The following is a 25,091-nucleotide window of genomic DNA, read 5'->3' as shown; positions in this document are numbered from 1 at the left end:
CTAGGGAGGTTGTGGAATCTCCATCTCTGGAGATATTTAAGAGTAGGTTAGATAAATGTCTATCAGGGATGGTCTAGACAGTATTTGGTCCTGCCATGAGGGCAGGGGACTGGACTCGATGATCTCTCGAGGTCCCTTCCAGCCCTAGAATCTATGAATCTATGAATCTTAATTCATCAGATGGCTTAAGCAGTAAAACTTGACTGTGCTTTCAATTCAGTAGCCTTGAGAGAAGCTCTAATTCCTACTTTATTAAGAAATGGAGGTAAAAAAAAATTAAAAATATACCACTAATGTAATTCCATTGATTCCAATGGATTTACTCCTGATTTAAACCTGCATAACCAAGAGCAAGAATAGATCTATGGTATTTACTTAGCAGGGCTTCAGTCACCATCCATCAGAGAGCTTCATGCCTTTGGTGGCTTTAGTTCCTTAATCCTCTTCCCTAACTAGCTAATTGCCTTTGCTGATGCCAACTGGGGAAAGACACATACCCAACATGTGTCTCAACCTCCTCAACAATACTAGGTAATGGTAGAAGCTATTTCTGGCATAAATAGTTGTCAATGGCTGATATCTAGGGTAACCATACATCCCGTTTTGGCTGGGACAGTCCCCCTGTCCCAGACATCCTGACTTTTTTGGCAAAACTGGGTATTTGTCCCATTTGCTCTTGACCGAGGGCAGTGGTATGGGGTACACAGAGGTCTTCCAGGGGGTACATCAACTCATCTAGATATTTGCCTACTTTTACAACAGACTACATAAAAAGCACTAGCGAAGTCAGTACAAACTAAAATTTCATATAATTACTTGTTTATACTGCTCTCTATACTATACCAGTGGTTCTCAAATGTTTGTACTGGTGACCCCTTTCACACAGCAAGCCTCTGAGTGCGACATCCCCCCCCCCCCTTATAAATTAAAAACTTTTTTATATTTAACACTATTATAAATGCAGGAGGCAAAGCGGAGTTTGGGCAGGCTGACAGCTCGTGAGCCCCTGAGGGGCCCAACCCCAAGTTTGAGAACCCCTGCTATACATTGAAATGCAAGTACAATATTTATATTCCAATCGATTTATTTTATAGTTATACGGTAAACATGAGAAAGTAAGCAATTTTTCCGTAATAGTGGCTGTGGCACTTTCATATTTTTATGTCTGATTTTGTAAGCAAGTAGTTTTTAAGCAAGTAGTGAAACTTGGGGGTAAGCAAGACAAATCAGACTCCTGAAAGGGGTACAGTAGTCTGAAAAGGTAGAGACCCACTGCCCTAGGCACAGAGGAACAAAAGCAAACAGGACAAATGCCAAGTTTTGTCAAAATACTGTAACATCCATGACGTTGGCATGGGTGAGCAGTGGCGGGGGGGGCTCAAGCTGCCAGCTCCGCACGGGGGTTGGGGGAGGGATGTATGTCTCAGGCCATCAGCCCTGCCTGGGGTGCTTGGGCAAGCGGTGATGCCCAGCAATTCTGGCCAGTTCTGTGCCAGAGGGGGGCCTTTGGCCAGCACCTTGAGGTGTCCCGTTTTCACTTTGGGGAATATGGTCACCCTACTGATATCAGGAAAAATCCCATCAGCCAAGCACAGAATAGTGTATTTCCCAATAAGGATCAATCACTATAATCTCTCTCCATGTTCCTTGAGAACAGAGAAGTAGCATGTAACATAGTGAATGTTATCACTTTTAAGAAGAAATACCTGTTAATTGGGGGAACAAACAACAGTCTTCAACCAAAGAAGCTCCAGCTATAGATGATTTTATTTCCAAGTCTGTATTTGGATGTAGTTCAGTAGTAGAAAAAGAATTTTCTTCATTCCTCAGAGTATTTGGTGATTTCATTCCAACAGTCTGCAAACAAAAGAACGATCAAAAAGAAAACTTATCATTGAGTTACCATCACAAACATTGAAAGCTATGTAAAACCTGATCCTGCACATTTGAAGTGAATGAGAGTTTTGCCATTGACTTCAGTAAAGCAAGATCAGACCCATAATGTATATAGTATCCTTCATAAAGGTCACAGAACATTTCACAAAGAAAACATTAGGCAACCCAGTTTCTACTGTGATTTCTTGCATTAGGGCAGGGGTTCTCAAACAGGGGGTCGGAACCCTCTGGGGTCACAAGACCCCTTTTTGGGGGGGGGTCACGAGCTGTCAGCCTCAACCGCAAACCCCGCTTTGCCTTCTGCATTTATAATGGTGTTAAATATATAAAACACATATTTTTAATTTATAAGGGGGGGGGGTCGCACTCAGAGACTTGCTGTGTGAAAGGGATCACCAGTACAAAAGTTTGAGACCCACTGCATTAGGGGCTCAATCCTGCATCATCCTGAGCACTCTGACCACAATCCAACAACGCACTTATGCACATTAGCAGTATTGACTTCAATGGAACTATACACATGCTTAAAGTTAAGCACACACTTTGTTGGACTGAGGCCAGAGTGATCAGCACAATGCAGGATTGAGCTCTAGGAATCTATAAGCAGACAGACAGACAGTTGGATAGGCCAATTAGTTTAGAAGGTGAAAATCAAGGCCAAGATTTTCAAAGTGGGGCTGTTACAAACCCATGTAAATTGGAGCAGGCCCAAATAGAGGTTGAATTGGTGTACTCTGTTGACTAGAACAGCCCCCACAGGCCCATGGGGCATCACCAAGATGGTTTACATTCACTTTTATTCCTCCCCATATCCTCAGATGCGCTGAGTAGAGCGCTACTTTACATCTGAGGTTCTGGACCACAGTATCTATAAAAAGTAGCCACATTGGAAGGGTGTTAACTATTGAAATGGTTAAATTGGGGGTGGGGGGAAGCTACAACTTACCCTAACATAGTTTCCCCATAAAGCCTCACCACGAGAACTCTGAACTTGGAAACCAAGTTGGCCCTAATTACTTCTTGTTAATTGAGCACATAAATAGCAAACCCATTTTTAAAGTGGCTGTTTTTGTAGCTATTGCAAGTTTATTTGGTTGAAGTGTTGGTTTTTTGTAGTTGTTTATAAAATATCTCTGTAATTGAGAGGAAACAGTAAAAACTCATTCTTAAATACTTAACAAGAAAAACACCCACATGCTCAGAGAGTTAGCTCAACCTTTTACACCTAAGAAAGCCATTAAAGTCACAATTCATTGCTGCTCTGACCTGGTAGAGCCATTTGCAGCACTCGAAAGTGTGTGGAAAATTATTATTAATTTGTATCACTGTAGTGCCCAGAAGCCCTAGTCATGGGCCAGGACCCCATTCTGCTAGGCAATGTGCAAACACAGAAAATGCTAACCATCTGATTCACTAGCATTTTACACTCATCTTGCACTTATTTTGCATTGGGGTAAGTGATGACACATGATGTAGGAAAATGGTGAATAAGGCCTCAGAGCTCTTCTTTTTCTAACTTAGCCTTTTCCTTTTTTTGGCTCAGATATGGATTCCTGATTTTTATATAGATGTAGAAATTTCATAGCTATCTATCTCTGTATAGTTACACTGGTGGGAACAATAATAGAAATGTGAATTAAATAAACACCCTTAAAAAGTTTGAAACTGACTTCTTTGTAATAAGAAGCAGACATTCTATGACCTAAACTGCTAAGCTTTTGGTTACAATATGTATTAGCATTTAGAAGTATTGTTTTGACCACTGGAGGGCTCCTGTATTTTAAATTTTTAAATAAAAGCATTAAACAACAGCTGGCCCCATCTAGAACTGACTGAATAATTTGCAACTAGCAATCTATTTGATGAATATCATCTTTCCTTCTGTCTATACTGTCTGCAGACAGATTGTGAAACTATCAAATGTATTAATTATTCAAAATTATTCACAAATGTCTTCATAGAATGTTTCCTGATTTGTAAATCACTCAACTGTTGACATTACAATTAAATATACACCTCACAATTTTCACTGTAACTAACATACCTTAAGTAGTGAGCATAAACTTTGAATTTTATATTCACTTGTACCAGTTGCAGTTTTCAATGGCCTAATCCAAAGCCCCTGGAAGTCAATGGAAAGGTTCTCATTAACTATATAAGGTTTTGGATCAGGACAAGTTTGCACATTATTCAGTAGTTACACAATTTCATCAGCAGGGAATAGAAACAAACCCCGATAGCTTACATCAATAGTTAATGCAGCTAGAATTTTCAAATTTTACATTCACATTCACAATTCAAATTTCCCTTTTAGTGAATCTTTGAGCTAAAAATTTGATTTTCATGAGTTTTTGAGCTAGGAAAGCTTGAGTGCTCAATTGTTTGTAGAAAGCAAACACAGCCAAATAGTATTTCACTTTCAAATTCAAACACACAGCTCTCAGCTCATTGATCCTCACTGGGTAAACAAGTGACAATCAGAGTAAATTGCAGGCTATTTATCGGACCAACTTCTGTACTCTGAGTACCTTTCTCAGGCCTAGGGAAGAGCTCTGTGTAGTGTCTCTCTGACCAACAGAAGTAGGTCCAATAAAAGATATTACCTCACCTGCCTTGTGTCTCTAATATCCTGGGACCGAAATGCTATGACAACACTGTATAGGCTAATTACAGTCTATTTAATAATGGGCCAGATCCCCTGATGAGGCAAATCAGTAGACCTCTGTTGAAATCAATGGAGCTGTGCCAATTCACCCTGAGGATGTGGCCTTATATAGCTATTTATAATCTTTAACTGTCTAACTTGTGGGACCACCAAAGCCCTTCAGATTCCAGAGTTTCAATAAGAGGCCAAAGATATCAGCATAGAGGTCCTGTGCCTCCACATCGGCTCTATGGCCTTGACAGCTCTGGCCCTGGTAATAAGCATCAATAAGTGCTAACAGGACTCCTCTGGCTGCAGTTGCCACTGAAACCCCATAAAAGTTATATCCCTGCCATGGACAGGGGTCTACATGAAGGACCCAGACTGGTTACCTTTCCTGGCCACAAGGGAGAGGTTGTCAATCCTCCAGGCTCTGCCCTAGTTTACCTACTTCTCCCCTGCCTGGCCATCTTCCTACACATGGGTCCTCAGACCAGCAAAGAAGCCTTCACAGGATTTGGAGGAAGGTGACATAGAGATGACTTCCCAGTTTTTTTGCAGGACAGTGAGAGAGAGAGAGAGAGAGAGAGAGAGAGATCCTTCCTATGCAGAGATTTGGGGACCCCATTCATCTCCCCCAATAGGTAAGTGTCACTTCTTATATAAGACTTTTTCTTCCTCCCCACAACTTGCAAGTCCTAATCACGGTGAGGATATTCGAAGCAGACAATACAAACCTGGCATAATTTCCATTAGAAAGCCAAATTAAACATGTCATGTTGACAAAAATCTCCTAATGCAAATTAAAAAAGCGACTTTATGCAATCCTGATGAAAGATTAATGTTTCATATGCACTTTTAAATGAGGAGGTTGCTGGGAGCCCGAGAAACTAAAAACCTAGAACTCTCTGGTCTCCATAAAAGACTTACTAAAGTAAATATTTATTTTCTAAAATGATAGGCTAAGCTCATGAAGTAATTGCTTTCTAGTTCTTTTTGCAGCAATGACCAAATGTCCTCTTCACAACTCCAGCATCCACATAAACAAATTCTTATTTTTACAGATTTTAACTTTATTTGTAAAAAAAATTATGCAGGAACTTTAGTGTGAGGCCTTCATTCCCTTAGGCTCTTAATTTTTTGGTAAACATTTGTTAAGTGCCACCAACAATGCACTCATGCACTTTATGCATGATTGCGCTTTCACACAAGACCCCTGCATTTATGTATACATTTACCTCTTGAGTTATTGCTGCATTGATAAAAGCTGGCTTTGATTTGCAGTACACTGCTATTGTGCTCACTTTACTGCTCCCTAGTGTGCTACATTATCTATTTTTTTGGGAGGTGGGGGGTGTACAGCTGCCCATCACCGTGGTATCTGAGCATATTCAACATAAAATTGATTGACAATAGCAAAGTCCTTAGTAGGCTTCATGGAGTCTGTGGGTCCTCTTCTCCTTTTTGAGTTACAGAAAGCTCTCCCTGGGGTGTTTTTGTGTTTGTTTGTTTTTGTCTGGATTTCTTTTCAGTAGCGGAGAGGAAGAAAGGTCGAATGTCATTCTAGCAGAAAACCTAATAGGAACATTCAGCAGTAACTTGCTAAAGGTGGTCAGAGTCTGGATCTGCCTATTGTCCTCTGGAAGTGTGTCCCACAGTTGCATCCCCTCATCTGAGAATGATTTTTGTGCCCAGTTCTCCCATACTTCATGCTAGGCTTTGTGATCTGCATTGTTCCAAAGGACACAATTGTATAGGTGGTGCATAGATGGAGATGTGGACACAAAAATATAGCAGAAAAATCCCTAAAGTAAAACTCCAGAATCAAATTTCTTTACTAAAGCTTTACAGAGAAAGCTAGAGTTAAGGTTACACTACAATACAGACTTCCATTTTTATGTGGTCGCTACCAGAGGTGGACTAATGTATTGCAATGAATAATTTATCCAATGAATGTAGCCACTTTTTCTGTTGATGGAAAATCATCAAGCAGCTTGCAAGTTCCTTGAATTTATTTGATGTTCAATGACATATTTTGGCAAATTGAATTTTTCTCTGCAAGTATTTGATATTCAGTATTGGTTATTTGAGTGGTATAAGTTAGTTGTGATTGGTCAGATAAACCACATGGGTATTAGGTGAGATGGCATTGGAGTGGCTGAGGAGCATCCAGAGGAAGAAGTGTTCCCACTCCCTGTCTGTTTCCAATATGCTGCAGCAGCAGCTGTACCATGACAAGATATGCATGCCAGCCAAGGCCAAAGTGGTGATGAAGTCCTTCATAAGTGATCTCCACAGGCAAGGGAAGCACAGCTGCGTTCACACCACTAACTCCTCCAAAATGCAACCCATCTTATAGTGGGTGATACCAGAGGAAGTGGCCAAGCATTCAGCCACACACATGATGGGTCTCCCCCTAGAAAACATCTCTACCTTTCCCCCTGGGGCACATATCAGGCGGGATAAGAGAAAGAACAAGAAAGGAGCCATGTGACTCCCATGATGCACCATGCTGCTCAGCCAGAGGAGAGATTGTGTTGCATTATGGGAGATGTAGTTCACCCAGGTAGCCCAGTCCATAGGTCAGAATGGGGAAATCAAGCATCTGAACTATAGCTCCAATACCCACAGGAAAATGCAGTTTAATGTTGAACTGACTTGAAATGAAATATTTCAGGTCAGTTTAACAAAATCTTTTGTTTCATTTTTCCTGACAGAAAATGGAAACTTTTTGACAAAATGAAAATCTTCCTGCAGAAAATTTCAATTCAGCAGAAACTGGATTTTTCACTGAAAATGATTCAGATGGAAAATTTCCAACCAACTCTATTCCTCAGTCTTTTTACGTTTCCTTAAAAATTATATCCAATCCCAAATGGGAAAAATCCATCAAGGCTACCGCTGGTGCCTGGGAATTTAGGATCAGTAAAGGTTCCAGGAAGAACACAATATTTTAAACATCTCAGACAAAGAGTGGGCATATCCTCTCCACAGAGGAACAGTCTCAATCCCCTCCAGTTTGATAGGATTTATTCCCCTTCCTATCAACATGACCTGGGTCTAGTTTGGATTGAGCTGCAGCCACTCAGTTTCTTCCAGATTGCTATCTCTGCTAGTTTCTGAGAGCACCCGCTCTTTTGAGAGGGCTTTAGAGGAGCATTTTGCAGGTGGCTGGGTAACATTTAGCCAGAACCCTAAGACCATCCATAAGTGTGACTGAATGAAACTCAAAATTTCTGCTGTAGCACTCTGGAAGATCATGTGCAAACTGATGTGACTTCTTTCAACAACACAGCCACAGTTCTTATCTTTTAATGTAGGAATTTGGACCCTGGAAGGTTTGTTGTTTAGAACTATTGGTCAGATTTCATCATGAAAACCTGAGACACAACTTGATGGTCTCCGATTACAAAGTGAAAATAATTCTATACCACAAAGTGTACCAATGGAGGAAGGACGGCCTGTGGTTAAGGCACATGATGAGGGCTCTGGGTTCAATTCTCAGAGTCTGGCATAGACTTTCTGGATCCCCTTGAGGGAATCACATAAGCTCTCCATTCCCAGCTAACCATTCCTTTCTCCCACTTTTTGTCTATCTTGGCCATTTAGAATGTAACCTCTTTGTGGCAGGGACTGTCTCTCACTATGTTTTGTGATGGGGCAAGGCCAGATGGCTACAGTAAAGTAGTGAGGAACAGGTATGTTACCCCCAGGCTAAACAAATCCCTGGTACCATGGTAACCAAAAGGCAGTTGCTCCAGGTTAATCAAGACACCTGGGGCCAATTAAGATCCTTCTAGAAGGTAGTGGAGATAGCTACATTGATTGGGACACCTGAAGCCAATCAAGGACTGGCTGGAACTAGTTAAAAGCCTCCCAGTTAGTCAGTGCGAGGTGGGTGTCTGGCGCTACAGGACGGAGTTGTGCTGTTGGAGGAATGAAGTAGTACGAATCCATATCAGGTGCAAGGAAGGAGGCCCTGAGGTAATTGTGAAGAAGATATTGAGTGGGGGGCTGCTGTGTGGAAGTAGCCCAGGGAATTGTACACGTCCTATTTCCAAAAAGTCAGCTTCCATAGCTGCTAATTTTAGGGTCCCTGGGCAGGAGCCCAGAGTAGAGGGTGGGCCCGGGCTCCCCCCTCCCCTCCCTGATTAATCACTGAGACTGGGAGACAACAGAGATTGTGCGAGGGAGGGTTGTTTCTCCTTACCTCCCTTGCTGGCTTATGATGAAAATGGCTCAGTAGACTGTGACCCTTGCCTCTAGAGAGAGAAGGGCTATGTGGAGGGTCACAGTGAGCCTCTGAGGCTAGCAAAAACCGTCAGGAAATGCAGGACCCACGGAGTCAAGGACAGAACTTTGTCACAGTTTGTATAAGTGAATAGCTCAAGAAGACCCTGATCTCAGTTGGAGCTTCTGGTCACTACTGTAATATAAATAATAATAATAATAATTAAGGTGCTGAGTAAAAAAAAAACCAAATGAGTGTTATGGCACACCCACACTTTTTGTGATTTTTTTTTTCCAGTTTGATCATAAAAATTTGACAAAGCAAAATCCAGACTTTCCTTATTGTGAACTGCTGGATAGTAAGACTTCATTTTCAGAGAAATACTATGTTTTATCATATCTAGTACACTGCACAACTAGCCTCCTCCTTTGTACCTTGCACACCCTAAGCTTCCATTTGATTCACAAGGAATACAGGATTGGGATCAAACTACAAACCCATTGCCACCTAAGGACCTCCCAGCTGTGTCACTATGATACACACAAATACAGCTCAGATATTCACAGTGACAGCAGGAAGAAGACTCGGTCATGCTCCAAAATAACAGGCAGCTACAACTCAAGCTTAAGGAGAATCACTGTTGGCAGAACTGAATCTACGACGCAGAGTGGACAGTTTGATTCCATCCAGTAGAAGGCAATGGTCTAACCAGCCCTTCACGCTGTTAAACATATTTCTCTCCTGAAAAACAGTCTCTTATTTCACTCCTACCTTTAGCTGTGCTAATAAAGGTTTACCCCATGAATTAAATGCAATTAAGTCAACTTTCAACCCCCTGAAAATGAATCCCTTAATGTTTTTAATCTTTAATATAGCTAATTTACAGAAGTTCTTTAAGAGTGCTTGTTAGGTTTGTACATCATAAATGAATGAAACACAAAAGAGAGGCATGAAAGCTGTTTGTTATGGGCTCTGCTGACATAGCATACTGTTTCAATCTAATATAAGAAAAATAAGGTGCAATTTGAGTAACTTGACACCAGCTGTTAACTTTATAGGCTACACTTTTTAAAAAAAAATAAAACAAGCATGCATATTGTATTTTCAAAAAGCTTCTTAGTCAGGTGCAAAGAAAGACACAGGTGATCAGCAAGTAGTTCTGAAGGAACATCTGTTGTAAAAAAGAGAGAGAGAGAGAGAGAGATGGGGAAGGTGCCATTTTCTATCACTATAGTAAACACCTAATGCACCGTAAACAGAACAGGTCATGCGGTAAAACATGAAGAAGCTCTTTTTAATCATCTGAATAGAAATTTAATATCTTTGCATTTGCTAAGCAAGGCGACTTGCCCAAGCAACCAGATACACAAAGCTCTATATATTTGTTCTGCTTTTGTTGCTACTGAGTGAAGCTTCTAAGTCACAAGCTTTAAGGCTGGTTTTTATTAAGTAGTTTTGCACTTGAGTGCTCATTAGGAAAATTAGGGTATCTGAACATGTAATAGAGGAGTGTAAGGAAACCTGATAGATCAAAGGGAAATAGCCACATATACAATATAACAAACACCTACAATGATTTTTTTTTTATTTTTTTTATTTTTTGCTGTTGAGTTTCTGGGTCCAATTCTAGGCCTGATTCACCAGGTCATTACCCCTGTTGTATATCAATGTAACGCCGCAGAATTACAGCATCATAAAACTGGAGTCATGCAGTGGTGAATCAGGACCTCTGGCTAGTGCTGAAAGACATGAGGAAAAAACATTGGCAATCAGCCTACATTGATGTCTCCACCCACTGCTCTCACAAGTAGCGCTACACCAGGGCTGGGGTAACAGCAGGAGAACCTGAACAAATCATCATCCACATGAGGCCCATGGACTCATGATGATGTTTAAGCAGTATATCAGTGCAGTCATTTTGCAATAAGTGAATGGAAAATCAGCCTGCCTCCAGGCATATGCAAAAATGTGGCCCTGATGTTCAAAAGGGAGACCTTGCAATATAGCAACATTAATATTCCAATTGGTACGTTTTAGCTTTGGCTGTGTTTCCTGATGCATTACCTCCATGAAGGATGATCTCTGCCAAAATCATGAGTCTCCTGAGTGCACTAGAAAAGCCAAATTTTCAGTTGGGGGAGGGGGAGAGCACTCAGTTGCCGTCCAAAACATATTAGTAATAGAAGTGGGCTGCATTCAAAATGCCAACAAAACCACCACAGTGACATTAGAGCAGCAATTTACCAGATTTCCTGGCACTGCAATGTTATTCCTTGAAGTATTGCTTTTAAGGGTGGTCTTCCAGGAATTATGCCAAATTTATATGGCACCCACTGCTATTCCCACTGGATGTCTTAATGCTGAATATACTAGCCAGACTGGCAGGCCTTCACAGAGCATGTTATATTTTTCTGAAGCTATTCAGCCTATGCTAAGTTAGCCAAGTTATCCTACATAGTCGCTGTTATCAGTTTTGCAGAAGGCTGAGAGATCCTGCCTTTCCAAGGCAGATAATAAAATGTGACCATAGGTGAAGACTGGGAAGAAGATAAATGAGGATAAATGCCAACTCAGAATATTGGTGTAAAGAATACTTTCTGAGGCACTAGAAGCAAGGAAAAGTTAATATATATACAAATAGAAGGGCTTTATAGTTGAAACAAATTCTGTCCCTACTACTTAGAGCCAAGAGCTACATACAAGCACCATTTCACATACACCAGACTTAGACCAAATTAACTTTATGTCTTCTGTTCATGTGTTTGTTTAGATTTTGTGAAAGGTGCCAGGCAGAGCCCCGGAGACTGACATCCTCTGTTTAACAGCAGAACAAGTACCCCATAGGCAGCTGCAGTGCTAGCTTCCCCCACACTGCCTGATCAAAATACCTCAGCATTTATTTATTGTGAGAGTATAGGTGAGACCCTCTTTATTGTGAGGGTATAGGTCAGCCCTTGGCCACTGAGATGAGACTGCCAATGAGGTTGCCAGTTAGTGCCAGTTGCGGTGATGGTAACTGTGATGTGGATACTTATCCCTGGGAAAAGACAGTTACCTTTTCTGTAACTGGTGTTCTTTGAGATGTGTTGCTCATGTCTATTCCACAATAGGTGTGCGTGCCCACCACATGCACCAGTGCCAGAAGTTTTTCCCCTAGCAGTACCCGTAGGGGAGCACCCCTAGCGACCCCTGGAGTGGTGCCTCTATGGTGCGGTATAAGAGGTGCTGCACTCTCCCCCCACCCTCAGTTCCTTCTTGCCAGACAACTACGACAGAGTCACCATGGCGGGGCGACTGCCAGGCTCGTGAGCGTCCTATACCAATATTGCCTGGGCCATGCTGGGGCAATCAGGACATGGGCCCTGTCCGTTTTTATCTATCCCAGGACCTTGCCAATCAGCGGGATCGATGGGAAGGCATACAGAATCTGGCTCAACCAAGATAGGAGGAAGGTATCGGAGATGGCGCCCACTCCCAATCCCCTCCCCCACCCCGGAGAAGAACTGGGGACACCTGCCGAGTCGTGAACAGGTCCACCTGGGGAGTTCCCCATTCTTGGAAAATCCTGTGCACCACCTCTGGGTGTAGAGGCCACTTGTGCTGAGAGGAGAAGTCTTGGCTCAGGAGATCTGCCCACGAGTTCCGGGCACCCGGTACGTGATAGGCCTGTAGGCAAATGTCATAGGCTATACAGAAGTCCCACAGCCTGAGGGCTTCCTGGCAGAGGGCAGAGGATCAGGCCCCACCTAGCCTGTTGATGTAAAACATCAAGACCATGTTGTCCGTGAGAACCCTGACCACTCTGCCCTCCAGGTGCGAGTGGAAGGCCACTAACGCCAGCCGGACCGCCCTGAGCTCCTTGATGTTTATATGCAGGGCAAGGTACTGCACTGACCACAGACCTTGGGTCTGAATGTCCCCCACATGGTGTCCAATGCATCAGACACCAGCTCCACCGATGGGGGCCTGCCCCTGAACGGGACCCCGCGGAGCATGTTTCTCGGGGAGGACCACCATTGTAGGGAGGCGATCACCAGTTCTGGCACAGTGAGGGCTTTGTCCATCCTGTCTCTGACCTGGGAGAACACCGAGACCAACCAGAGCTGGAGGGGCCTCATCCTAGCGGCAGGTCATACGCCAGCCCGGCCTCCCTTCATAGTGGTCATTCGATGGGACAGGCTAGTCAGTCGGTGGGGTCTCGTTTGGTGGCTGGAGCCTGGGAGAGACCGGCACCAGTGCACAAGGCAAGCACGCACACCTATTGTGGAATACACATGAGCAATCACTCGAAGAAGAACTAGACTGAAACCATCAAACAGCTTCAGGTGTATGAGCAACAACTTTAGGCCACTGGTAGCCTTGGCCAGAATCCAAACAACAATCTAGAAACTAGGCTTTGTTTAATATAACTATGAATTTTTTCTTACATGGTTGTTTTTATAGTTAGCAGATCAGACTCTATCATTATATGGCTGCATTGTTCTTACACTTGTGGAAGTTGGGAAAAGCGCAGACATCTTAGTCTTCCAGGAAGAGCAAGAGTCAGGCTAACTCTAACTCTAATAAAGCGAGACTTTAAGGCAGGGCCTGGGCAAGTGGGAAAAACTGTGAGAGGTTATTTTGACCTTGTGTTAGATAAGAATGGAATGCAGACTGTAGCAGAAAATTTCTTAGAAAAGTAAGATATCAGGAAGGAATATGTATAAACAAAATGCAGCTGTTGATCATTACTGTATGTCACAAAAGGTATAAATGTTTACCCTAATTGTATATCTGGCTGAGACCTGCCTCAGGAGGAAAAATCCCTGTCCATGCGCACTATCCCCCTTGCAATTGCTTGAGAATAAACACTGCCTCTGACTTGCTGCAACCAACCTAAGAGTGAAGACTCATTATTCTTCCACACTCTTAACGTATGAAATGTTTTGGATCAGATACAGGAACCTAGTTAGAGCCTTTATCCACCTAAGGAAATTTTACTCAGTCTTTAGTGTATTTCTCCTCACAACATCCCAGTGAGATAAGGAAACACTGTTCTACAGATGGAAAATGAGGCACAGTAGAGCTAAATGACTTGTCCAAAGCACCTATGCTTGAGGTAGAACTAGACTCCAGCTCTCCCATACTCCAGACTAGGGCCCTAACAATCAGACCATCCATTTCTCTTGGGCAGGGCCAGCGCAACCCATTCGGCGACCTAGGCAGTTGCCTAGGGCGCTAACATTTGGGGGGGCGGCGACCGCGGCGGCCAGATCTTCGGCCACCCCGGTCGTCGGTAGTATTTCGGGGGCGGGACCTTCCGCTGCCTCTGTCGGGGACGGCATTTCGGGGGCGGGACCTTCCGCCGCGTAGGGCGGCAAAAAAGCCGGCGGCGCTCCTGCTCTTGGGGCATAGATTTTCCTGCTCCAGATTAGCATCCAATCCTGCTCTGATCAGTATGCATTTGTTTTTAGACATTTTTGGTTTAGACATTCGATGTTTGTGAATAAGAATTCCATATGCTCTATTAATGAATAGCTTCCACCATTTTTCTCATATACAGACTCATGGTTTGATTCGTTTTTCTTTTTTTTTTTTCTTTATTTGTGTGTTGGCTATATAATACATATCCCAATAAACATAATGCATATATGAATACATCATACTGGATCAACCTCAAATGAATATTTGATTTTGTTTTAATTTGCTTCCACATTGTTTGCTTGGGTCCCCAGGGCCTATGGGTGAGATGCAGTTGCATAATGGTTTGAGAGATGAGAATCTGATATTGATATTCCTATATTTATACAGAAGATGCAGGTGTTTTAAAGTATTTATGAAATTGCTTGATTGACTCTCATATAGAAGCCTATTGATAATAAGTTTAAGCTTTGCAGCTAGGGTATAAAATGATTATATTAACATTACTAACGGTCATGGATTTCATAAATCTTAAGAGAAAGGATGCATATGTCACATATAATGCATGAAAAAGTTGTTCTTTTACCGTGGATAACTTACCATTGTGTAGATACTCTGTTGATCAGCTATTCCATTATTTGAATAAGTATCTGATGTCTTGTTTTCTTTCAAGAAGGCAGGTGCAAGATGAAGCAGGAAGCCTGCCAAGAAAGATGATAAATTGCTATTTGGTGCTGAGGACCAATGCTTAACATTAATGCAATGCTGCTAGCAATTAAAGCGGCTAGTATAGTAATAAGAAACTGGGAAGAAAATAATTTCTGATCCCAAGTGTAAGAGGTTCATTTCTTTAATTGTCATTATCTTTAGTACATATAAAATATTTGTTGGGATTGTCTGATTGCAAACAAAATGAAACGAATAAAAAACCTATAATGTACAAGCCATTAATATGTTACAATATGATTAACTGCTATTCCAGTGGGAGAGGAATCTTACAAACTGAAGCAAACAATTTTACAACAAAATTAAACAGAAAAATAATGGGAAAAAATTAAGGGCCATACACGCACTGGGGAGCAATTATCCACTTGAGTAATCCAACTGACTTTTATGTACTTCACAATCTAGACTAAAGCAAGAGAGGTCTCAGAAAGAAGAGACAGAGGTTCCCTATGTACTTTGCAATATTAAACTTGGATTTGTTTAAACTAACTTCAAAAAGGATCCCGTGCAATTTCCGTATTTTATGTTGGTTCAACGAAGAGGGGGAAATCCAACATGTTGTTCAAAACTTTTAAGTTCAGTATTGTAAGAACCAAAAGCTAATGAGGTGGAGCTGCCAGGCTTTTTGTTTGATCAGCTATAACCACCCATGTCCTAAAAGATTCTGGATCCGGGTGGCTTTCTGAAAGAAACATGATTCCATCGATTTTATAAATTATGTTAAAATTCATTAAACAAATTAAAATAAAAATCAAGAAAACACATAATCAAACCTAAGTCATTGTTAATACTAAGCTAAACTAAAATAATACCATACAACCATCAACTCAATATCAAACCAAGGTCCAATTAAAAAAATCAACAAGTTAGTCACAGTGCTGGAATGGAATTAAATCATCAAATTAATTCTAAAAATAATCAATCCTTACAGATTCTAAAGGGGATTCCAAGAGGGCAGCTGTCCATTTGGTTATAAATCCCAAATGAAGAATATTACAAAAGTTCATCGTATCTGTAACTTGGAGCTGGTTAAATGTCTTAATATTGGAACCAAATTATTATCTAATGTCTGAACCATAACCTCCGAGCTAATTATAAAGCTTCCAACTTAGAAGTCTATTCTTGGGTGCTGACTAATAGCCCCCTGCACTCCCCACCCCACATCCAACAGAAAAATAAAACAGACTTTAACACAATACTCTCAATAAGCAGAAGTTTAACAACTATTATCTACCTTATGTTACAGGTAAGGATGTCGAGTCACCCAGGACTATTAAACACAGACCACACTTTAGTAAGTATCTTTATGAGATGATATTTAGGGATTTCTAAACCTGGGACCTTCCCTATGTGGACTCTATGGGTTTTTACAGACACACATGCACACACTTTCAGACCTTCAATATAAAGAATATAAAAAAGCTGGGATGTCTCCCAGCTAATAAAAACAAAAGAAAACTGTAGCAGGGTGGACACCCGCTCCTGCCCTGAAGGGCTTGAAATCAGCCCTGAAAGAGGGCTGCAGGGGTAAAAGCATCCCTGGAGAGGGCTGCAGCTCTAAAAGCTGAGCTGATTGGGGAAGCAGCCACAATTGGGCCACACCCCAATCAGGCCACAGCTGGCCTGTATAAAAAGGCTGGGAGCCAGGAGCTCAGCAGTCTCTCTCTGCGTTCAGAGAGAGAAGAGCCTGGCTGCAGGAAGCTTAACCAGGCATCTGGAGTGGAGCAGGACTGGGGAAAGGTCAAGGGAGCCAGGGAGCTCTGGCCTTGGAAAGCCCCAGGCTGCAGGCCTGGTAAGGCCTATTAGATATTGGGTTGCAGGGGGCAGCCCACGGGTAGCCAGAGGCAGCAGGTCCAAACCCCTTGCCTGTGATGAGTGGCTTATACTACAGTCTGCCCCAGTGAACGGGGGCTAGATGGAGACTGGGCAGTAGCCAAGACTGAGGCGAAGTGGGGATAGTGGGTGGGGTTCCCCTGGGAGGGGGAGACCCAGAGCTGTGAGGGGTTACTGCCAGGGGGCAGCACCCCAGACAACAGAGCACCAGGTCTGGGAGGGACACGGGGGCCAAGCAGCAGTGGGACACCAGCCTGCAGAGTGCGCTCCAAGGCTGGAAACGAGCTAATTCCTGAGACGACCAGCAGGAGGTGCCGCAGGGGTGAGTCCCGCATGCTTACACAAACATAGAAAAAAGGAAAACTAAGACACTAAACTGGGGGTTCTCAAACTCTTCAGCTCTTGCAGTCTTCTGGACTCTCGTAGAATAGGACCTGGAACTGTGGTCAAGGAGCCAGACAGTGACATTCTGCTGACACAGTGCTTCTCACTAGCAGCTCTTCTTTGGGTGCCGGGAGACTGGTCAAAAGCTGGTGTGGCCTGTATGTTTATGTCTTGATTTCCTCTGCCCAACATGGCTGGAATTCTGGAATATTGTTGCCAGACTGGAAAGGCTCGGCTTAAAATCGTTATTTCTTTGTTGGATGCGGAGTGGGGGAGGGGCTATTAGTCATCACCCAAAAATAGAACTCTATGTAGGAAACTTTATAATTAACTCTCAGGTTGTGGTCAGACATGTATGGTTTGCTATCTTTGCTTACTTCTTCTTGCAGCACTTCCCTCCAAGGCCATCAGACAAATCAGGTGTGAGGCAATTTTAAGTGAAGTTCTGTTTGAAACAGCAATTTTTAAAAATATTCAATGTTTTACATACCACAGATATTGTAAGTCTGTGACGCTCCAAAATTCCAGATGCACAATACCATTTTTGAGGATGTTGGCACGGTCTTATGCAGGTGAACAGGTCGTGAGATGACATTGTGTCACCAGTTTGCAGAAAGTTTGATACAAAAATCTTATTTTTGGGGTGGGGGGAAGAATTGCTAGGGTTCTTTTTCAACAACTAGTCACTCAACATTCATCCATCAGCAAAATTAAAAATAATTTGACTTATGATCAATGTCATCATTCTTCTCACAAACAAGACCATTTACAGCAATCTTTCTATTTTGGAACTGGGCTATGTGTCAAACAGGTTATCTTGTGGAATCTTTATCTTGATAGAGAAAAGTGGCTTTAAGACCTATCAAGATGAAATCCATTTTAGAAATATAATTTTTTAAAATGTATAAGGTCTTTTATTCCCCTATATACTATTTCTCTCACAGTACACCCAGAGTAATGCAAGTCTTTTAGAATTAATAAGGCAAAGTTGTGTTCTTTTTAATCTTCTCCACAGTTACTTCAGAACTACAAGCCAGATCACAGAGGCAAAGGAAGGCTGTGAGATGGGAAGTTGGCTCAAGATTTAATTGTTGATTTTCCATGTTTTATATCCTTCTGCAAGTTCTAATCTTTAAAAAATTCTTTTTGCAAATGTGGATGACTTCTCAGCTTTATTAATAACATGTGCAATGTTTGTGCCCATGTCTCAATTTATCTTTACTATAACAAATATCCTCTTTGCAGCTGTGACTTTATCAGGATTATTTTGTTTTATCACACAGCGTGGACAATAAGAAACCAAAGCCAGCAAAAGAATTCAAAATACATATCAAGCCAGTGACATAGCAAGACACATTTTAGAGCAGAAGCCCTAAGGGAGAAAATAAGAGTAGGAAGAGATGTCAGAGAAGACATGCCACTGTGCTAGCACTTTAAGTTACTGTAATTCTCTGGCGCATGTATAATGTTCACTGAAAATGATAACAACATAGACGAGGTAATTTATCAGTGTAGAGGAGGTGCAAATTCTAGTATTTTTGTGTTACACTCACACAACTCCATAACCTCACTAGGATTGTACAAGTATAACTGAGGGAAGAATCTAGCCCTAAAATAGGTTACTATTTTTTTCAGTTCTCAGTGTTTCAGATTTAAAGAGAGAATTGTAAATATTCTGCCATTATAAAAAATACATGTTCCTTAATATCACTACTGCCTTTGTATTGATAGAGGCATTAATGGCCTCATCCTACAAAGTCTTATTACTGTGGGCAGGTCTTCACTACGGGGGGGGGTCGATTTAAGATACGCAAATTCAGCTATGCGAATAGCGTAGCTGAATTGGACGTATCGCAGCCGACTTACCCCGCTGTAGGGACGGTGGCAAAATCGACCTCTGCAGCTTCCCGTCGACGGCGCTTACTCCCACCTCCACTGGTGGAGTAAGAGCGTCGATTTGGGGATCGATTGTCGCGTCCCAACGGGATGCGATAAATCGATCCCCGAGAGGTCGATTTCTACCCGCCGATTCAGGCGGGTAGTGTAGACCTAGCCTAAGTGTAGTGACTACACATGGTGGTTACGAAGTTTTTGTGGGATTGGGCCTTTAATGGGATGGGATCATTGGTATGAAGTCAGGTTATGAGCCTAAACATGACAGGTAAGCCATGCACTCAGAAAAAAGACACGTCCTCTGCCCTGTCTCTCCACCTCTCACCATTCCTCACCCCTATCTCTGGCTGGAGGAAAAGGGGAACAACTAGGACACTCTTGCAGCTGCACGTTTGGCCCCTTGGGGCTCTCAGATTGATCTAACTCAATGCAAGTGAACTGGCCCTATAGAGGCTCTACCACAATTGGGGAAGTACAAAGTTGAGATTTACCACCTTAGCACACTGCTCCCTGAGCAGCACTCCCCTCCCCCTCGACCCCGTACCCAGCATATGGCCCTTTGTCATCTGTCCTTTATTCGTTTTCTAATCCATAAGAATACTTTACTTCTCACTTCATGACTACTTAGTACTCTCCGATAAGAGACTTTTCCTTTGGCCTTTAGGAAGTCCACACAAATTACACTTCTACCCCGATATAACGCTGTCCTCGGGAGCCAAAAAATCTTACTGCGTTATAGGTGAAACCATGTTATATGGAACTTGCTTTGATCCGCCGGAGTGTGCACCCCCCCCACACACACCCCCCGGAGCACTGCTTTACCGCATTATACCCGAATTCATGTTATATCGGGTTGCGTTATATCGGGGTAGAGGTGTATGTCAAATGGTCCTCTTCTATCCACCACTTTGCTAACACGCTCAAAGGATTCAAATAGATAAGAGAGACATGATTTTCTTTTGCCAAAGTCATAACCACACTCTGTTTTCATTTCTCTTTTTTCCTTTTGCGGTATACTTCTGTGATTCTAAATAGCTTCCATATTGAGTCCAAGGTTTTTAATTTCTCTCTTTCTTCTCTTTTTTGTTTAATGTTTGCATTTAGGGTTTCCTTGATTAGCTTATTCATTTTCATTTAAATCTCTTTTCTAAAATTTAGTTTGCACCAGGGTAATGTTCAGGAAGACAGTTGAGCCAGTTTTCCTGCTGCTTTGTGCTGCTAGAGAATTGGGTTCAGGGGGTTTCTTTGGAAAATATACTAGTGACTGGCTTGAACTCATTATTTGCTATAAAGCCTGTTTTAATTTAAATCTCTCCTTACCATTGGCATCTAGGGCTGCAGATCCAATATTTTTCATCTTATATTCCAAAATGTCTTCTGAGGCATTGCACCATTCTTCCACATCATTCTGAATACCTTCATGTTGGCCTGTCTTTTCCCAACTCTGGTGATCCAACAAGGAAAGCCTGATTTCAGCTAGTGATTCATCTTCACTTACACATCCAATGTTCAAAGACTCAGCCCTTTTAGAAAGTTCTGTTGCAACACAAGAAAACATTACTCTTATAAGTTACACTGACTAGGTCTGAAAGGGGTATGTGAAGCATCTTATTAAAGTGAATTCACTTGAAAAATCACAATAGCATGAGGGAGAAGTTAAACTCTAGGAATAGTTAATATAATTATGAATAATATCAATTCTGTCCTTGATTCCTAAGATTGAAAGACCAAGAAATATGTGATGAAGCACATTCTCAATACCCCCTTATCTGAAAAGGAAATATGAAAATTAAACATCATGAGTCTGATTCTTCATTGCTTTGCATGCCTGTGTAGTCATTTGTGATGTATGAGAAGCAGGTGTAAGAAGCTACCAAATCAAAAATCCTCCACTCAATCACAACAATGGCAGCACAAACAGTGGTAAAGTTAGCACCACTTCTCACAGGGGTAAGTGATGACCCAAGCTACAAGTCAGAGATGAATCATCAGGCCCTAGGACTGCTTTAACTATACTCTATATTTTACAGATTTATATTGTTGTTGTTGAATTAAAAAATGTTACACTTTTGGAAAATATTTGAAACATTCATCAACCAACCTCCAGATTATCAGCTGTGATCCTAGTCTTCCAGCATCAACATAAATGTATTTCAAACTAAAGTTTGTCTCAGTGAGAATGATTATTGGACCTGATTCTGCATTCATTGAAGTAAATGGCAAAACTCTTATTGGACTTCAGTGAGAACAGAATCAAATCTGCTATCTGTATGAGAATAAGGAACGTATTCATCAGTCTGTACTTATCCATCAGTGCGTAAGCAGCCTCTCTGACATCAGTGAACTACTTCCAAAAGTACAGACTGGGAATTAGATTCTAAGGAGTGAAGTCTTTTTGGTGTTTTAACATCAAGATCATGACACCTTGAACCAGAAACATATTGTTACCCTTTTTGAACCTGAGCTGCTACTCAACGTTCAGGGCCCTGAGGATGTCCTTGTCTATTGATGATAGACTCTGATATAATTTCTTTGATGCAGCCTTCTTTATTTACAAAGAACATACAAAGTCCTGCTTCTCTGAATGCAAGAGGCGCCAAAAGCAAAAGGAGCCATTACTTAGTTAACTTTCATATGAGTGCATTTGAATATAGGGGCAGAGGGGCGATCTTACAGCTGGACAATCTATTAGAAGTCTGGTATGCTGAAGAAGGATAGATTTAATCACATGCTTAAAGTTAATCTTGTGCTTAAGTGCTCTGCTGAACTGGGGTCACAAGTTATGAGTAAGGGGAGTCAGGAGCTGTCATTTATGTAAATTATGCTGATCATTATGTATCTTTTCACAGACATGATAAATGAGATTAAAAATGCCTTGGTCCATCCTCTTTGTTTGTATTTTGTCGTGTAGCAATGAATTTTGTTGGCTACCTGCCTTGTTAAATACAGTATCTGAATTCATGCATGCATATTCTGATGCCTTCTTTTAGGGGATTTCATTATTAAGTATTATTATTACAGAACACTGACATCCTTAGAAAAAGCAGAACCATATTTTGGGTAATTCTGAACATACCTGAACATTCTGAGTGCAAAATTCCCAGAAAAGATCTAGCTTGACAATGCTCTGCTCACATGCTTACCATTCAGCAAATGCTGAAGTGCTTCGCTGGACAGGGGTTTAAGTTGTGGTCTCAATTAAAACAAATATTCTCAGCAATTTGGAAAATCATGCTATATAGGGCCTGATCCAAAGCCCATTAAGTGAGTGATAAGATGCTCATCAATTTCATTGGGCTTTGAATCAGCCCCCTATTTAGATACGTAAATATGGATTTATGAGCCTAACTTTATGCTCTCGTTTTTAAAAGTTTTTAGCCAAAATGTTTTGTCATAAGCATTTGTAGAGTGCTGTGTACATTTATGTTAATACACAAAAGGGGAAAAAATCAGGAATCAGATAGAAAAACCAACCTGAGAGATCTGATAAGTCTTCCTCAGAGGAGTCCCCTTCATCGTGCTGAGACAAAGAGCAGTCTGTTTGTGGATTAATTCCTTCAAGTTCATTGAATGCATCTTGTGTACCATTGCTAAGTTTGGATGTCTGAGATCTGACCTCACATGTAGTATCCGAGCATGCTAAAATATACAGGAAAATGAAAGTAGATTAAAGATTTCAAGAAAAGCTTGTTTCATTTCTTTTTAATCAAGACATTTGTATTAATTAGGTTTCACAGAACAATCTTTAAAAAAAAAATCAAAAACGTTGGGTCTGAAAGTAGCTGACAGTGTCCAAACTGATCCTGCAGCCTTTCTGCACACCCAACTCCGGACAATGGCACTGGCCTAAAAAATTGCTCCTCCCAAGAGAGGGGAAGTTAGTTTTTCAAAACGTACTCTTGGCCCCCTTTCCCGACCTTGATTGTCTCCTTCTTTCTTTTTTGGGCCTGGAGGTGCTCCCATACACAGGCAGCAACAAGTTAGTGGCTTCTAATATGATGCCAGGACAAAATAATCTTGCAGCAATCTGTTCCCTTGGGTCATTTTGCATCCTGGCTGGCTGAAGTGATCCCTTGGGAGTGCGTTGCCCTGGGGATTGTTCTCTTCATTGGGCTAGTGACTTATCATAATATCTTCTTCCCTCCCTTGGAACTGCAGAAAGAAATCTGCTGTATGTGGCCAGCAGAACAAGGATATCATTTGTCTGGTGGGAACGACTGGACACCCTTTTTGCCCCAGCACTTACTTCCTCTTGGCCTTCTGCCTATTCCCTAGTCATGGCAATCCCCAATGCTGGGGGCAAAGAAGAGAGCCACATTTCAACACCAGAGCCACGGATTCCGCACTCCTGCTCTACTGGAGAGAACGCCAGGCCTACTCAAGTGTTGTCTCTATGGGCCTCATCTGTAGCCCAGGGAAGTCAATGGAAAGGCTCCCATTGATTTTAATGGGGTTTGGATCATGTCCTATGTCATCGCTTCTAGTGACTTCTTCAAAAATGATATAAAGCTTGGTACTACTCGAGCTACTACTTTAGCTCAAGGGGTAGGTGTAAGGACTCAGGAGTTAGGTTAGCTGGAGAGAAAGCAAGGCAGCTGGAATAGTTGCTCAGTTTGAATCTGCTCAGGATTCTGGAACCATCTAGTTCACGTTGGACATGCTCAAAGGATTAACATGCACATTACCATAGTCAACTCCCACAGTAGCAGCTTTACATTCTCCAATTTGCATCCTGTCTCACATGATAGTAACATGCGATCAGTCCTTACATTTAGGGGCCTGCGCTTTTGGAACAGAAGGTACAGAGTTCTATCTCCATTGACAACCGTGAAGTCTATATGGCTAGGGCAAGCAAAATAGTTGACAGCCATGAAGTTTATACAGCCAGTGAATTGTTAGCGTGAATGTATTATGAGGCATCAGCAGGCTGTGAAAAATCTTTGAAGATTTTGTGAGTAGGTCTGCATTAAAAGGGCAGTTGCTTTTATTTTACTGAAGCTAGCCCTATTGAAATTTCAGATGCTGATCATGTAATAGCTAGCTCTTTCGTGACTATAAGGAGGCTGCTGCTATGTGTATACTGCACTCCTGTGAAAAAGGCATTGGCCCCCTTCAAATTGTTCAGCTATGAGTGGCTTCATACAATGAAAGGAAAGCCCTAAGACAGAACATGATGCATGTTGTCCCAAGAAATTCTTGTTCTTCATGTCCCTTGGCCTAATTATCTCAACTACAAAAAGAGCCTATAAGTACATTCTCAGCACTCCATTTGGTCCTTAGTTGAAAAAAGTCAAAGATCTTAAAATCAGATTATCACATGATACCTACTGATTATAGTTGGTGCTAGTAGCTACACCTACAGTTAAGATTGCCCAACACACCGTACTGCAAGATCCTGTTTTCAGTTGCTTACAGCTTTATCAAATTGTATCAGTTTGGTCTGGAATTCAGTCATTTCCAAGAACAAAGTTAAAGGAAAATACGTTGTTTTGTGCATTTAAAGAAAATATCTTGTGACCATTTCATTGATTTCTAGCACCTCCAAACACTGAAGCAGGGACTTGAAACTTGGAAAGATGTGGCCTTTTTGTCAAAATTGTGTCTTACTATTCCTGTGGAGAAACTGCACAAAATTGGCAAAGAGATAAGCCTTTGAAAATGTAAGTTTGCATACGCTCAGTAGAGGCTTGCTAGAGTTTGTCAGCTAAATTCTCTGAAGATTCCATCTGTGCTGAGCATGCTCCAGCCCAGAACAGCAGGGGGATGGGCAGGACGTTCCCTGCAATTGCTTCTCCAAGCATCCAGGAGGCCACTTTGGCACCAGGCACCAGAACTGAGAGCATGAAGATGCTCTTTCTTGTAGTCTCAATGCTGCCCCTGCTGGCTCCCAGGTAGCATGGAGGAGGAAGACAACAGCCTACTTCACAACACAACCCTAATTCATCCCCAGAGTAGGTCCATCCTGTTCACTGAATGAGGTACAGGTCCTGTGGAAAAAAAGTATGTGATCATGTAATTAAAGACTATATCATAATGCATACACCCAAGGGGGTTGGATTAAGCAAATTCAATTTTGGCATTTCC

General features: G+C 41.9%; 1 protein-coding gene across 6 annotated transcripts in view; it reads right to left on the bottom strand.

Annotated features, from left to right (window-relative positions):
- Positions 1 to 25,091, bottom strand: part of LOC101940050 (uncharacterized) — a 235,839-nt gene that overhangs the window by 93,376 nt on the left and 117,372 nt on the right. For all 6 annotated transcript variants that reach the window (XM_065565205.1, XM_065565193.1, XM_065565188.1 and 3 more), the window contains 4 exons: positions 22,482 to 22,646; positions 20,328 to 20,543; positions 14,772 to 14,872; positions 1,707 to 1,857 (listed from right to left, as the gene is read on the bottom strand). In XM_065565205.1, the coding sequence (XP_065421277.1) occupies positions 1,707 to 1,857; positions 14,772 to 14,872; positions 20,328 to 20,543; positions 22,482 to 22,646 (633 nt within the window). The remainder of the gene's footprint in view (positions 1 to 1,706; positions 1,858 to 14,771; positions 14,873 to 20,327; positions 20,544 to 22,481; positions 22,647 to 25,091) is intronic.

The sequence above is a fragment of the Chrysemys picta genome, chromosome 1 (genome assembly GCF_011386835.1).
Source record: "Chrysemys picta bellii isolate R12L10 chromosome 1, ASM1138683v2, whole genome shotgun sequence".
Classification (NCBI taxonomy): domain Eukaryota; kingdom Metazoa; phylum Chordata; order Testudines; family Emydidae; genus Chrysemys; species Chrysemys picta.
Note: the sequence above shows the minus strand (reverse complement) of the source record. Positions and strands in the feature narration are given on the sequence as shown.